The sequence below is a fragment of the Scyliorhinus torazame genome, chromosome 1 (genome assembly GCF_047496885.1).
Source record: "Scyliorhinus torazame isolate Kashiwa2021f chromosome 1, sScyTor2.1, whole genome shotgun sequence".
Taxonomy (NCBI): domain Eukaryota; kingdom Metazoa; phylum Chordata; class Chondrichthyes; order Carcharhiniformes; family Scyliorhinidae; genus Scyliorhinus; species Scyliorhinus torazame.
Genome location: NC_092707.1, coordinates 393451820 through 393468480, shown reverse-complemented (window position 1 = coordinate 393468480; position 16661 = coordinate 393451820). Strand labels below are relative to the sequence as shown.

The 16661-nt window shown below is 46.4% G+C and overlaps 1 protein-coding gene across 4 annotated transcripts in view; it reads right to left on the bottom strand.

The window, feature by feature from the left end:
* wdr27 (WD repeat domain 27) overlaps positions 1-16661 on the bottom strand; it is a 775220-nt gene that overhangs the window by 628830 nt on the left and 129729 nt on the right. For all 4 annotated transcript variants that reach the window (XM_072513118.1, XM_072513130.1, XM_072513116.1 and 1 more), the window contains one exon: positions 7036-7133. In XM_072513118.1, the coding sequence (XP_072369219.1) occupies positions 7036-7133 (98 nt within the window). The remainder of the gene's footprint in view (positions 1-7035; positions 7134-16661) is intronic.

The following is a 16661-nucleotide window of genomic DNA, read 5'->3' as shown; positions in this document are numbered from 1 at the left end:
TTGTCTAACTTCCTTGTTTCTTCCTCAAAGAACTCTAACAAATTTGACAGACATGACCTCCCCTTGACGAAGCCGTGCTGACTCAGTCCTATTGTATCACGCACTTCCAATCTACGCAATCTCATCTTTAATGACGGACTCTAAAGTCTTACCAATGACCGAAGTCAGGCTAACCAGCCTATAATTTCGCGTCTTCTGCCTCCCTCCCTTCTGAAACAGGGGTGTTACATTAGCCACTTTCCGGTCCTCTGGGACCCTTCATGCCTCCAGTGATTCCTGAAAGATCACCACCAATGCCTCCACAATCTCCTCAGCTATCTCTTTTAGAACCCTGAGGTGTAGTCCATCCAGTCCAGGTGATTTATCCACCTTCAGACCTTTCAGTTTCCCCAGAACCTTCTCTTTAGTAATGGTCACTGCACTCACCTCTGCCCCCTGGTTCTGGAGATCTGACATCCCACTGGTGTCTTCCACCATGAAGACTGATGCAAAGTAACTATTCAGTTGCTCTGCCATTTCATTGTTTCCTATTATTACTTCTCCAGCCACATTTTCCAGTGGTCCAATGTCTATTTTTGCCTCTCTTATCTTTTATATATCAAAAAAACCTCTTCTTATCTCCCTTTATATTACTAGCTAGCTTACACTCATACTTCATCTTCTCCCCCTTTATTGCTTTTTTAGTTGTCCTCTGCTCGCTTTTAAAGGCTTCCCAATCCTCTGGCTTCCCAGTAATTCTCGCCACTTTGTATGTTTTTTCTTTAGCTTTTATGCTGTCCTTGACTTCCCTTGTCAGCCATCGATGCCTTGTCCTCCCCTTAGCATATTTCCTCCTCCTTGGGATGAGTTTCTGTTGTGCCTCCCGAATAATCCCCCAAAACTCCTGCCATTGCTGATGCACTGTTTTCCCTGCTGGGCTCCTTTTCCAATCAACTCTGGCCAGCTCCTCCCTCATGTCTGTCGTTGCCCTTATTTAATTGTAATACCGTTACATCTGATGGCAGTTTCTCCCTCTCAAACTGCAGTGTAAACTCTATCATATTGTGGTCACTGCTCCCTAATGAATGGCAGAGCACAAGGACCGAATGGCCTCCTCTTGCTCCTATTTTCTATGTTTCTTTGCCTCCAGCCAATTACCACTTCGCGGAGCATTAAATTGCTGCTGGGCAGCCCTGATCAGTCGGGATACATTGGCCATTAAATTCTGCAGTGATAGGGAGAGAAACCCCCCTACTGGAAAACTTCTGTCCCTAATCTGAGATCAGCCAAAATATCTTTCAAACAATAGGGAAACTGAAGCCAACTCCTTTCAGTCCTGCCACAACCTCCAGTCTATTCCTGCTGACTCCATTCCAGTCTATTGCCTCTGGCACAGGCTGGATCAGAATTGTTTACGATCTTCATGTTCTACTCTCGCATAAATTGAGCTACAGACCCAATATCCCTCTTCATGCAGACTTTGGTTGTCCACAAACTATCTGTCATCAAGTGTCGCCCACTCAGTTCTTGCAGACCCACACTGGCACCCAGTCTCCCGGTGTCCAGTCGAAAATTCTCACTCTTGTGTTTAAATTGTTTCACCCCACCAGCCCTACAGTCTCTCTGACTCTCAACTTTTGTACACCACCCTTCTCTTTACTCCACAATCGGCAGCAATGCCTTTGGTCACCTAGTTCCTGTAATGTAATTCTGGAATTACATTTTACAACACGGGATATCTGGAGTAAAATAAGTTCATGCCATAGGCAAGTACAACCCTGTCAATCACATTAAAAGTTCCCAAATTAAAAGCCTGGGGCAGGATTCTCCGCACCCTCGCGCCAAAATCGTGGCCGGCGCGGGGGCAGAGAATCCATGTTACCGCAGGAAATCGGGACTGGCGCCGGTTCACCGATTCTGCAGGCCCCGAGAAGTAGCGTACTCAGGGAGTTCGCCGCGCCGCCTGGGGCCATTGCCAGAGGCTCACTCCGTCATCCTCCCGACGGCGTGGAATTAATGTGCTCCAGCCGGTCGGGATACTCGGGTGGTGGCTGCGGACTCAGTCTGCGGCCGCCATGGTCAGGCAGGCCGATCAGAGGCCAGAGGGGGCCTTATAGGCGGCCGGGGAATGTTTGTGCGGGGGTTGAGGGTTAGGCGCGCGGCTGATCGTGGGGTCTCTTTTGTGGGTCTAGCTCCGTGGTCCGAGTCCGCCATGGAGCACGGTGACGGCTGCTGGAGTCCGCCGCCGTGCGCATGCTTAGCCTCTGACCCGGAGGTGTGGGAGCCCGTATCTGCAGCAAAAGCTGCGAGATCTACTCCAGGTCCCTGCTAGCCTCCTGCAGGGCTGAGAGTTCATGTCCCTTTGATGCCAGGTTTTCTGGCATAAAACTCTACCGTTTTTACGCCGGCATGGAGATATAGTCCCAATAATAGAGAATCCAGCCCCATGACTTTAGTTCAATCGCGTCCACAAATCACTTTGTAATGTCGGTGTGTTATAAATCCACACACTTGGCCTGCTCAGCTAGGCCTCTTAAAGGTATAGCACAGTTTGAATTTTTTTAGTTGTGTTCTTAAGTTTTGCTGAACTTTACTCTCTATGTTTGGATTTATTGATTCCACTGCCATTCTTGAAATCTTTTTCCCATCCTTACATATTCTTGGTTTTGCTGTCATTAAATGTCAAGATGTGGAGATGCCGGCGTTGGACTGGGGTGAGCACAGCAAGAAGTCTTACAACACCAGGTTAAAGTCCAACAGGTTTGTTTTGAATCACTAACTTTCGGAGTACAGCTCCTTCCTCAGGTGAATGTCAAGGATGAGGATGTCTTTTGGGGTCTTTGCAACACTGCATGAGTGAGATGAGTAAGACAGAGGGACAGAAGATACAATGACACCGGAGGTATTTTGCCCATGCCCACCAATACCCTATGGCCATTGGCACGTCCACAGATTTCTGGACATGTCAAAGGGGATTTGGCTTTTTACGACGGGCCACTGCAGATTTGCATTATCTGCTTATTCGTGTTGTTGTCAAAGATCCTGTGGCAGTATTTTCAAAGGGAAAGTTCTCCTAGTGCCCTATACATTTAAATAAAACCCAGAATGGCTCACCTCTGCTAGTGGGACATTGTTGCTCGAAGTTGGCTACCTATGTTCTAAATTTCAAAAATAATTGACTGCATGAAGCATACTGATAATTCAGTGTGACAAGTGCAAGTATTATTTACCTGCACTTTGGAAAGATGCAGATCTAAAAGAACGCAAGGCCACTGTTGTGCCATATATCTTGAGGGCTGCTAACAGAGAATGAAGCTACTCCCTTTGTCAGACCCGAACAAGGTTTCCAATCTGAGACAAAGCCAGAGGTAGTAGACACCGCAGTATATTTTCCGACATTCACTATTTCAGCAAACAGTATGTGCAAATATAAAGCAGTATTGCTTTTACCCAGATCTATTTTTTGCTAAAAATAGTCAAGGAAAATAAACCCAATGACGTTTGCTTTGAGAGAAAAAGATGATGGTCTAAGCATATGTTTTCCCTATTGATTAAACTAGAGCAAACACCCAGAGTGTGCACCAGACTTGAGGCAAAGAAAATATGGCATTAAGTTATTTATCTTGGCAACTATGAAGAAATGTAAGGCAGCCAAATCAGTAATGGCAAAAACTATAATTCATGACATCTTTTCATTCCATCCCTCTCGATAGAGAACTGCAGAGTGTAGAAATATATATGTATTTTTATTTACAGATATATGAAAAAGGCTAAGTTAGTTTTAGTGCACTAGAGTTAATTTCAGAACTCATTAATATATGATAAAGGTATCTGAAGAGTATTCTCCCCATTCACAGATTGGCGGTAGCATGATAATATTAAGGACCACTAATCCAGAGGTCTGGGCTAATGCTCCAGGGGCAGGAATTCAACTCCCACCCTGGTAATTAATTAATATATCTGGATCAATATGCTTACTAATAATCACCATAACACTACCGGATTGTTGTAAAAACTCACTAATATCCTTCAAGGGAGGGAATCTGCTGTCCTTACCTGGACTGGTATACATGTCATTCAAGGCCCATACAATGTGATTGATTGGTTAGCGATGGTTAGCACTATGGCTTCACAGCGCCAGGGTCCCAGGTTCAATTCCTGCTTGGGTCACTGTCTGTGCGAAGTCTGCACGTTCTCCCCGTGTCTGCATGGGTTTCCTCCGGGTGCTCCGGTTTCCTCCCAAAGATGTGGAGGTTAGGTGGATTGGCCATGCTAAATTGCCCTTAGGTTAAATGGGGTTGCAGGGTTATGGGGATAGGGTGGAGGTGTGCGGTTAAGTAGGGTGCTCTTTCCAAGAGCCGGTGCAGACTGGATGGGCCAAATGGCCTCCTTCTGCACTGTAAATTCAATGATTCGCCACACTCTGAAATGGAGCTAGCAAGTTGCTCAGTTCCAGGCAGCTCACCACCACTTGCTCAAGGGCAAATAAGAATAGGTAATAAATGCTGGCGCTGCCAGCGATGCTGTTCAGAATATAACGGTAGTTTTAAGGGATTCATATTGGAAAAATTAGAAATTTTAAATGGGTTTAATTTCATCTTTCTGTGCTTGGAAGGGTAAATCCTATAGTCAGATTCATGCTGGACAAAGGTCTTTGTGTGTGTGGGGGTTGGTTAAGTTCCAACTACATCTCGATTGCGCTTAGAGAGGGTTAGGACGTGAAGAGTAAATAGAAGTAAGTCTTTGCTTAGCAACAGGACGCCCTTTTCCAGAGGGACGGGCTTTCCTTTGTTCTTACTTTTAACTGGAAGCCAGAGCAGTTGGAGACAGGGGACTGGACATCTCTCCACTCTACCAGAAGCTGGGCAGGACAAGGGAGTTGCAAGGATACAATGGGCGAGATTCTGCACTCACGTGCCGGTTGGGAGAATCGCCTGGGCCGCCAAAATTTCCCGGGACGCCGGTCCGACGCCCTCCCGCGATTCTCCCAAGCGGCAGGAATGGCCCCGTCGAGTTCCGCGGGCCGTAGGCCGGAGAAACGCTGGAGACACCCAAAATGGCGATTCTCCGGCACCCCCGCTATTCTCAGGCACGGATGGGCCGAGCGGCCAGGTCAAAACGGTGGGTTCCCCCCCCCCCCGGCGCCGTCCACACCTTGTCACTGCCATCGGGAACAGCGCGCGAACGCTGGGGGGGCGGCCTGCCGGTGGGGGGGGGGGGGGGGTGGGGGGGGCGAGGGGGGATCCTGCACCGGGGGGGCACCTCAAATGTGGTGCAAACCGATCGTCGGGCCGTCCTCTCTGAAGGAGGACCTCCTTCCTTCTGCGGCCCCGCAAGATCCGTCCGCCATCTTCTTGCGGGGCGGACATAGAGAGGACGTGAACCAATCATGCGCGGGTTGGCGCTGGCCGACCCGCGCATGCGCGGGTGACGCCAGTTATGCGGTGCCGGCCGTGTCATCTATGCGGCGCCGCATTGTCGGGGCCTGAATCGTTCGGGATTGGGGCCGTTTCGCGCCGTCGTCAACCTCAACGCCGTTCATGACGGCATGGGCATTTTGGCGCGGGAGTGGAGAATCCCGCCCAATATTTCTATGGAGCAAAATACATTTCAGATAACAATGGGGCAAAAACAGAAAATACAGGACAATCCTAGCAGGTCTGACAGCATCTGTGGAGGGAAAAGGGATATGACGTTTCGAGGCTGGATGACTCTTTGTCAGATGCTGTCAGACTTGCTGACATTGTCTAGTATTTTCTGTTTTTGTTTGTGTTTCAGATTCTAGCATCCACAGTAACCTGCTTTTATCCAGATGACAATAGAATTGGGATAGAAAAAACGTTTAAAACACCTGAAGTTAAGAGAACAGAGACAAGGTACTGTTCAGAAGAATTTAATGAAGGATAAAAAATGTATTCTGAGTTAAAGAGACAATTGCAGTAACTAGATTTAAAGTGGGTCAGTGGATTTCAGAGTAAATGAAACTCTTGATGGTATTTTAATACAATCTGGGAATTGCGAGTTAAAGCAATAGTGAACAGTTTGTACAGCCATCATCAAGATAAGGAAATCCTAAAAGGGGTTGATGTAAAATCCTCGACTCAATTTCCTATAAAAAGTGAAGCGGAAGTTTTGTTTAAAAGTGTCTTTTGGAAAACCTGGACTAGATTTCGGAATGCAAAGCGCTAAGGGAAAGCATTATTATTATGATAGAAGGTTTTGAAGCTTGTGTTTGGGAGTGGAGTTTGGAAACTCTCATGTGACAATCATAGAACATACAGTGCAGGAGGCCATTCGGCCCATCGAGTCTGCACCGACCCACTTAAGCCCTCACTTCCACCCTATCCCCATAACCCAATAACCCCTCATAACCTTTTTTGGGCACTAAGGGCAATTTATCATGCCCAATCCACCTAACCTGCACGTCTTTGGACTGTGGGAGGAAACCGGAGCACCCGGAGGAAACCCACGCAGACACGAGGAGAACGTGCAGACTCCGCACAGACAGTGACCCAGCAGGGAATCGAACCTGGGACCCTGGCGCTGTGAAGCCACAGTGCTAATCACTTGTGCTACCGTGCTGCCCTATCATCTGGGGGGACTCGAAGGAGAAAACCACAGACACCAAATTGGGTTCAGACTAGAGTGTGCGTACTTGACCACAGCCAATCTGTGTGCATAAAAGGGACTTTGTGTTAATGAGACCATTGTAGTTTGAAATGTACTTTGAAATCCGTGTTAATCTTAAAATTGGCGTTTATTTGTTAAGCTAAGGTGGGGAGTAAAGGAGTATTGTAAAATAATCCAATTCTTCATGTTTAATAAATGTTTCTATTGTTGTTAAAACTAATTAGCGGCCCTGTGACTCTGTTCCTCTAAATTTTAATTTTAAAAAGTAAAAGTTACAGTCTTTTGAGGCAGGGTTCTATTCTGGAATCCTCCCACCCAGTTATAACACCAACTGGGATAATAACAATGCTCACATCCCACAAACCCCAAGTAATACCACAAAATCTATTCAGGAAATAAACTTTATACAGACCAACAAAAGGATACAGGAGTAGAAGTCATTCACTGCAGACAGGCAACAGATCTCCTGGGTGTCTGTCATCTTGAATTTGCCAACCAATCTGCTTTTGCTCTTCCTTTTGTAACTAGAGAAACCAGATTTGTTACCAATTGGTTTATTTATCATAGTAATCCTGCTTCATACAAATGTAGACGTTAAAAAGTCCACCTGCACAACAACTTATCTTTGAAAGATTTAAGATAAGGGAACAATCCCTCCCTATAAATGTTTAATGTTGGTGTACAGTATTTATATTCCGGAAATGTGCAGTGCTTTTTTTCTAACACAAGAATGGCTTAAAAATAAGCGCGGAGAAGTTGGAGATGAAAATTCGGAAATTGGGTCTCAGGTTGGGGGTTGATAACTGGTGAGCTAATGGCACCAGTTGAACATCAAGAGGCAGCTGGATGCTGGTAGATCACCAATTTTGGCCGACTGCCTCACCGACAGTGATCTTCAAGTAGGTTGTGAGAGGGAGGGGATGAAATGAGAGGGGGCTAGCATTGACCAGCCAAGCCCTCAGGAGAGGCCAGGGGCCCCTACTCCTCCTGGATCCACATGCAGTTAAACAAAGAATACATTTTACCTGTTTGGAAATGGACATGGCATCGCTTGAAAACATAAGCGGAAGAGCCCTGGTGTTCATTAACATGTACAATGGCCATAGTGCCAAATTAAGGCAACAGCCTGGACACCATAAAATCATCTGAGGCCATTACTGTGGTCACGGATTGCAAGTCTTTAGGGCATTGTAATTGGCCTAATGAAATTAGTCTTTTTTGCCTCTGTTTCTGCCTGGCAATGAAGATCAATGTCGACCCAATATTGTGTTGAAATAGTGATGCTTCTTGACACTGCTGAAGTATAATAAACTAGACATGCCTTAGCAGTTAATTATGCTGAAGGATTTACTGATAGCATCCACTGGCCAAGTTACCTAATCTAAACTGTCTGGCACATAGAGGTAGGATGGTCTTAAATTATGCCAGAATAAAATGCCTTGGATTGAATTTGACCTGGATAAGATAGCCACTCCTAAATCGGAGGAAAGGAAAAGTTGACACAACCATCCAAATAAGAGTAAACATTATCTTGCAATCTTCATATCTTCATCCACGACCTTCCTCCACCCAATCCAGATCGTTGTACTGCTATTGTTAAAGAACATTATGATAAAACACTGTAAAGTAATAACATTTTCTATCTTACTGCACAGCCCATTTTCCTTTGATTTTTACTCATCCGCTGGATGTGGGCGAGGTTGGTCAAGCCAGAATTTATTCCCCAACCCTAATATACATCTTGATGCCTCTTTGAATCAGTCGACCTTTTCTGGATTATTAAGCAAATTTAGGGTCTATACAGGAATACTATTAAATTGCCCCTTAAAAAAATCAGTGCATATTAAACAGAGGAGATATTGAGCATTTTGGATAGATCCTAAAAAACAACAGCTGTAATCCCACAAAGATCTTTCCAGCGTGAAGATTGTAACCAGTGCCTTCCACTCTGTGAGTGATATATCCTCCATCCTAGCCAAGATGGATAAAGAGGAGAAGAATCAAATCTAATATTACGGACAGGAGGAGGGTTAATTTAAATGGCACAAATTTCTCCTCTCATCATCCATCCTTAAACAGAAACGTGTTTTGATTTGTTTCCCTCCTTATAAGCAGGGTTGTAGTTTCCAACCTCTCGGTTTTGGTGCAATCCAATTTTCTATTAATAACCTCACAGTAATCTCAGATAGGGTGAACTCAAAAGGTTAGTTTATTTGCACACATGCAAAATGTGAAAGGCGGGTTGCAATGTTACCTCCACACTCAGTTAGTAAAGAGAGGGATAGAGAAAAGAGAGATCTACAATGCAGCGACCTCAGAGAATGGAAATATTTCAAGTGGGTTCCAGAGTCAGAATCGAAGTTCAATGAGATATTCCTTTACAGAGATCGGTGGGCTGCAAACCGATGCTGTATCATTCACTATTCTGGTGGTGTTGACTGCACATGATGAGATAGGCATGCAGAGATAAATCAATCTTGTAAGCGATGGTACAGCATTTCCAGCAAAAGCAGTGTAGATGGGACCAGGTGCTCGACCTGGGAAGAATTCATTTTCTATGAAGCAGCTAGTTAGATGGTGAACAGTAGACTAAGCTTTGCAGTTCAGCAAGGCATTATTACTGGTTCCACAAACCAGAGGCCCATGTCATGTGACTCTCACCTTTCCACACTGTCTTTGACAATGGATGTGCATCCCTCATTTGGATCCCCAAGATTGTTAACTTTCTCAACCATTAAGAATTGAGTACGAAGTCTTACAACACCAGGTTAAAGTCCAACAGGTTTGTTTCGATGTCACTAGCTTTCGGAGCGCTGCTCCTTCCTCAGATTCACCTGAGGAAGGAGCAGCGCTCCGAAAGCTAGTGACATCGAAACAAACCTGTTGGACTTTAACCTGGTGTTGTAAGACTTCGTACTGTGCTCACCCCAGTCCAACGCCGGCATCTCCACATCATTAAGAATTGAAAGGTTGGCTGTGGGTCTCTCTGACGTAGCAGGCAAGCAGACTCCTGTTGGCCACCCGGGGTCTGAAATGTCACGGAGCCAGAGAGGTGCAGAGGACAGAAAAGGCCCTTCAGCCAATCGCGTCTGCACTGGTCACAAACAACCACCTAACTATTTTAATCCCATTTCCAGCACTTGACCCATAGCTTTGTATGCCTTGGCATCTCAAGTGCACATCTAAATAATGTAGGCGGCCTTTGTAAAGTCCTCTCTGAATTTGGCCTGTGCAGCCCACGGGATGTTGTGAGTGTCTCCCTGCGACAACGGTGTATAAGTTTCCTTGATATTGCTAGGTAGCATCTTTTATTTGGACATGACAAACAAACATAGATTCAGCCATTTTAAGGATGATTGTTCAATTTTTTAAATGTTAGAAATAGCCAGAGGATATGTGAATATATTTTATAAAATACTGTGTGAGGTCTTAGTCCCTTTCAGTCCTCACGGCCTTGGGGGAACAAAATTGAATTCTATTAAATTTTTTCTGTGTCGTCTTATGGAGGAAGAACAAGGGATAAAGTTTGCATTCATTCTCTCATTCACACTGGCATGTCAGACACACGGTTAGCAGGGGCAATGCAAGCTCCCTGCTGCATTTTGTTTTGAGGTTTACATCTGGGTTGGTGCATCAGCAATGGTACTGTCCTGTCCTGGGATGCGAGATGTTTAGGTGACCTGGGAAGATCCAAAGCTATCTTTATGGGAAGTCTCGTGGATGTTGGAGTTCCGAATTTTCCTCTGTTTAGGAGCTGGTCAAATTCAAACGAGTAATCCTGGACTTGAGGTCCCAGTTTCTGTCACGGACAGGAGCGTTTGGAGGAGGGGGTGATGTTACTTTAAAAAGCACAAATTTATCATCTCATCACCCAACCGCAAACAGAAAGGTGTTTTGATTTGTTTCCATCTTTATTTGCGGTGCTGTATTTTCCAGCCATTGCAGAAAAGATAGATACTTGAAAATAAGAGGAACCTCCTCGCACTAGTAATGATCACTACTTAAGTAGCTTCAACAATTCTGTAAAAGTCCTCCGCAAAAGTACTGTTTTATATAACCCATGATTTTAAGCTCTCAGATAACGAGGATAAGTTTGATTTTGTGCCAAAGGTAAAAGAGGTGATAGTGAAACAGCCTCTTTGCTGATGTGTATTTCTATTAACATTTTTTTCTGCTTCAATACAAACAACAATTGAGACACATTAAACAGGCTGCCAAACAAGATGCAATTTGATCTTCAATTATTCCCTTTGAGGAAGAGCACGAGATAGAGGCTTAACTGCAAGCATCTCACGGAGTTCTATGCAGCTGCATACAGCCTGTGGACCACCCAATTCTAAAGGGACTATTTCTAACTAACTAGTGAAATTGCAAAAACAAATTCATACTCAAAAGAATGCTTTTGGCAGTCAAATTAAAATGCAATGCCAACAAGCACTCATGGTATTACTGTTTGCATCAGTGGATAAACTATTAATTAAATACTTAACTAGTGCTAAGGGTAAGTCAGCAAGTTGCAAGACACCCTAGGAAACTGGACTGTGCTTTCAGGTCTAACTGATTACACATTGAGGACTATGGCTGAAGATACTGGGTTGGATGCCAATCACCACCCCCCCCCCCCCCACCTCTCTCATGTTTGTGTGATTTTGAAGTGCTGAGCTGGAAATTGACAGCACTTAACTCTCTTTGAAGTGGTTGATGTTTGTAAACATTGTGGTTACAGTGCTTAGTTATTCATCCATGAAGGAAGATGAATGAAGTAAGGCTGACAGCTGTGTTTATGGAAGCTGCCAATCACAGCCCACTAAGAGAAATAAATGACTGGCTTGCAGCTAAAGAATCTGATGGGTTTAAACACAGCGTATTGCTTTTCTCTTCCAGGAATGGACACACGGTGCTTCCTCTGTCTTAGTCAGCAGGTGTATATCCAGTTGAGTGTTACAACAGTGATTTTTTTCACTGCCCCTGTCTAGACTGCTTTCTAGCTTCCAGACAGGAGCCTAATTTCCGGGAGGTCTGTAGGGGGTTTCCGTAGTTAGGGGGTCTCTGTGGGAGCTCCCTTTAGTTAAGGAGTCTGTGGGGGTCCCTTTAGTTAGCGGGTCTCAGTGGGGGGTTCCTTTAGTTCGGGGGCCTTTAGTTTTTTCCTTTAGTGAGAGAGACTCTGTAGGCTGCCTTTAGTTAGAGGGTCTCTGGGAGGGTCTATTTAGTTACGGGTCTCAGGGTGTAATTCCCTGATTCAGGGGTCTCAGGGGTCCCCTATTCAGGAGTCTGAGAGGGAGGTAACTCTATGGAGTCTGGGGGGGGTCCCTCTATTCAGGGGGTCTTTGAGGGAAGGTGGATCGGGTCACACCTGTACTTGGAGGTAAGGGGAACCCAGGAAATCCAGAGGTGGGGGGACTGAATAGCGATGCAGGGTTGGGATATGAGGGGCTGCTTTGCGATGCCAGGGTGGGTGGGGGGCTAAATCGCGATGCGGGGTTGGGATATGGGGGGCTGCTTTGCGTTGTCGGGGGTGGGGTGGCCGGCCGCGGGACCTCGCTATCAAGCCACCCGTTCAAAATGGAGGCCTGATAGCAGGGTTCCCTCAGGAATCCCCCATAGTGCTTCCTGATTTACCCTCCCGCTGGGAGTTCCGATTCGCCTCTGGCAGGAGAACATAGTTTCCCAAACGGAGGATCTCAGCCGCTGTCACTTTACATTTCAGGGAAAGAAACATTCAAGTGAGTTTAGCAGCATGAAGGTATTACGGACCCCTTACGAGGTTGTGGCCGTGTATCAGAATCACATACAGAAGCAGGCAATTTGACCCATCTTGGCTGTGTTGGATCTTTTGAAAGAACTATTTAATTAGTTCCACACTCCTGCCTCTTTCCTCCTGGCCCTGCAAAGCTTTCCTTTTCAAGTATTTGTCCCTTTGGAAGTTACTATTGGACCTACGCTTCCACCACCCTTTCAATGATCGCATTTCAGATTCTAACAATCTCCTCATCTCCCTTCTGGGTTTATAGCCAAGTATCTAAAATCTGTGCCCTCTGGTTACTAACCCTCCTATCAGTGGAAAAAGGTTCTCCATACTTATTTCATCGAAACTCATCATAGTTTTGAGCATTTCTATCAGCTCTCCACTTAACCTTTAACAGAACATTTTTTAAACTACGAAAATGTTCATTCGGAATATAATATCAAGAAGAATCACATTCCACACAGTACTTGGATAGCTTTATTGAAAAGCCCTTATTGGTTGATCAAAAAGTACCTAAGCCTTTCTCTGGATTGTGTCCAGGATACAGGGGAAAAAAAAATTCATGAAAACACAACTTGGAGGCAACCATCTGGTAAAGGATGATTCCAAAAATATATGACATGTTCAACTCCTCTCATAACAAGTATTCATAATATGCTAATAAAGAACTTTTAGGAAATTCAGGTGCAGGTATCCAAATTAGACCTGTCAATTGACCAGTGTTAAGAACCCCGCTGATGTTAAATGCGAGATAATTCCAAATCCCAGAAGGGTTACATGGAGCATTGGTTCTTAGTGGTGTATATTTTAATTCAGTATACAGTGAGGAAAAATATGCGAACAAGGGCAGAATAGTCCAGTCATTGTGTGAATGATTATTTATTAAAATAAAAGAAAGCAAAACACACAAGGACTATAATACACTACAATAATTAATTATACTGATGGCTGTACACAAACAGTATTACATGTAGTTACCTCTTGGTTCCCAACTACCGACATCCCTTAGTTCCCAAAGAACATCCAATATGATATAACTCTGAGCTAAATCCAACAGATAATTACCACGCACAGGTTATTTGGCCATTTTGGGAAAACTGTTTTCAGTTTCAGGGATGATGTGGAGATGCCGGCGTTGGATTGGGGTGAGCACAGTAAGATGTCTTACAACACCAGGTTAACGTCCAACAGGTTTGTTTCAAACACTAGCTTTCGGAGCACTGATCCTTCCTCCCGAGTGCTCCGAAAGCTAGTGTTTGAAACAAACCTGTTGGACTTTAACCTGGTGTTGTAAGACAGTTTCAGGGAGGCTATGTTTAGGGGCAGCACGGTAACGCAGTGGTTAACACTGTGGCTTCACAGCGCCAGGGTCCCAGGTTCGATTCCCAGCTGGATCACTGTCTGTGCGGAGTTTGCACGTCCTCCCAGTGACTGCGTGGGTTTCCTCCGGGTGCTCCGGTTTCCTCCCATTAGTCCTGAAAGACGTGCTGTTAGGTAATTTGGACATTCTGAATTCTCCCTCTGTGTACCCGATCAGGCGCTGGAATGTGGCGACTCGGGGCTTTTCACAGCAACTTCATTGCAATGTAAGCCCACTTGTGACAATAAATATTATTTTTTTTAAAGCCAACAGTACAGAATTAGTAGTTCGTTGAGGAAATTGCAGGCAGTTTGGATGACGAGACGGGACTGCTACCTTCACCATACGGTACCCTGATGGTATGGTAAAATTGGCATTGTGCTAAACAGTAAACATCCTCAATAACCACACAATTCCATCTTATGAAGAAAGGTTGAACAGTTGCGGCCTATACCCACTGGTGTTTCTGAGAATGTGAGGCAACCTTATTGAAACATATCCTGACGGGACTGATAGGGTGGATACCCAGAGGATGTTTCCCTTTGTGGGAGAGATTAAAACTAGGGGATATAGTTTAAAAATAAGAGGCCTCCTTTTTAATGCAGAGATGAGGAGAAACCTTATCTTCCAAAGGGACGTTGGTGTGTGGAATTTGCTTCCCCCCCCAAAGAAATGAAGGCTAAGACGGGGATTCTCCATTATCTGGCGGTGCGGGCCGTACCGGCACCAAGGAGTGGAGTGACCCACTACGGCGTCGGGCCGCCCGGAAGGCGCAGAATCCTCCGCACCTTCAGGCGCTAGGCTGGTGCCGGCGGGGTTGGCGCCGTGCCAACCGGTGCTGAAGGGCCTCCGCCGGCCGGCACGAGTCGGCACATGTGCGGGAGCGCCAGCGTGTTCTGGCGTGATCCCAGCGCATGCGCAGGGGGGTTCTTCTCCGCGCCGGCCATGGCGGACCGTTACAGCGGCCGGCGTGGAGGGAAAGAGTGCTCCCACGGCACAGGCCTGGCCACCGTGGGGGACCTCCCGGGGCCAGATCCCCCCCGCGACCCGCCGAGGACTCCGCAGGCGGCCCACAGAGCCAGGTCCCGCCGGTAAGGACCTTGTTTGCGGCGGAGAATCCGGCAGCCGGCAGCGGGGCGGGATTCACGCTGCCCCCCAGCGATTCTCCGGCCCGTCGTGGGGTCGGAGAATCCTGCCCTTGGTCTTTGAATTTATTCATGGCTGAGTTAGACAAGTTTTTTATAGACAAGGAACGCGAGGGTTATGGTGGGCAGGCAGGAATGTGCAGCTGAAACCACGATCAGATCAGCCATGATCTTATTGATTGGTGGAGCAGGCCCAAAGGATTAAATGGCCTATTCCTGCTTCTATGTCCCTACAAAATACCAGATGACAGAACACCATCAAATTCTGGGTAGCCTCTGAACATAGCTTTCCCAGAATGTTAGCAATAATATTATTTCACTGACTCACAAAGCAACAGCCTTGAAGGGTTGTTTTTAAATTAGAAGAATGACTCGATCTTCAAGGCACTGTTATCCGTGCAATTCTGAATGATGGTTGGAAGTATCTCAAAGAACAAGAGTCAGCCACATGAAAACATGGCAAAGTGCCCACATCGCACATGCGTCAAAAAACAATTCCAGCTGTTGTCATCTATTAGCATGAAGGGGAGTCTCAATAACTCATGTTGCAAAATCATAATTGGAGGTGTAGTTACACTAATTCAGAATTGCAATCTGTTCATAAACAACTTCTTCCCAACACATCTTCCAGTTAGCAATACAGATCAGCACAATCATCTAGAGGCACAAAATGGGCGCGATTTAGCCAAAATGTTTCTAAGTGTGGTATTGAGCGGGAACTTCGTCGAGCATCCCGACGCTCGGACCGGCAAGGCCATTAACACTACAAAATGTTAATTGGGCCACTTAACGAGGCCCCAAGGGCTTCACGTCGCAATTGATGGTCCCGCTGGCTGATTCGCCAGGGCCACGCTCGCCAACCCACTCTAACAAGGAGAACAGCACTTCAACTGCCGTTGCATAGCCAACCCCGCACAGCTCGCAACCATGACTCCGAGAAGACCAGCCCCGCTATTCGGGGATGCCAACATGGGCAGATTAATGGATGCAGTCGAGGCCAGGCAGGATGTCCTGGACAGGCTTCTGGGTCACATTCTGGTGAACACCACGCAGTTGCTGATGCACATCAGGTGGACGCAGGGACGCCCAGGCGAGACAGCAGTCGGAGGTCTGCTGGATCCCAAGACGCAGCTGGGTACCAGTCAGATGCAGAGCCTCTGGGTCAGGTTTACCTGGAGCTGATGCTTACGCTAGGGTGCGACCGTGAGATTCAGAGGGAGATGTCAGTGACCCTCCAGCGGGTTCATAGCCGATTGGAGTCGTCCCAGAGGCTACCCGGCAATGCATGGCACCGAGGCCAACAGTACTAGGGTAGCGACCGTAGTGGAGAGCCTGTGCACAATGTCGGAAGCATGAGTGGAGGTGTCCAAGGCATGGCTCAATCGATGACAGCCATGGCTGAGCGTCTGAACAGTCACTGGTTGATATGACCAAGTATCTGGTGGACCTTGCTGAGGTGCTGCAGAGCATCTCCCAGTCTCAGGTGGGCAACCAGTCTCAGGTACTCAGTGGCCAACCTAAACGAGTATGCCAGCACCATCACAGACTTCATCAGCAAGTGTGTAGAAGATTGCATGCCAAAGAAAGTAGTACGTGCGCACCCCAACCGGAAACCCTGGTTTAACCGGGAGATTCACTCCCTACAGAAGGCCACGTTTAAGGCGTTTAGACAGGCGACCCTGACCTATACAAGAAATCTAGGTATGCCCTCCGCAAAGCCAACAGGGATGCCAAGAGACAATACCAGACCAAGCTAGAGTCATAGACTAACGACACGGACGCACGTCGCTTCTGGCAAGGC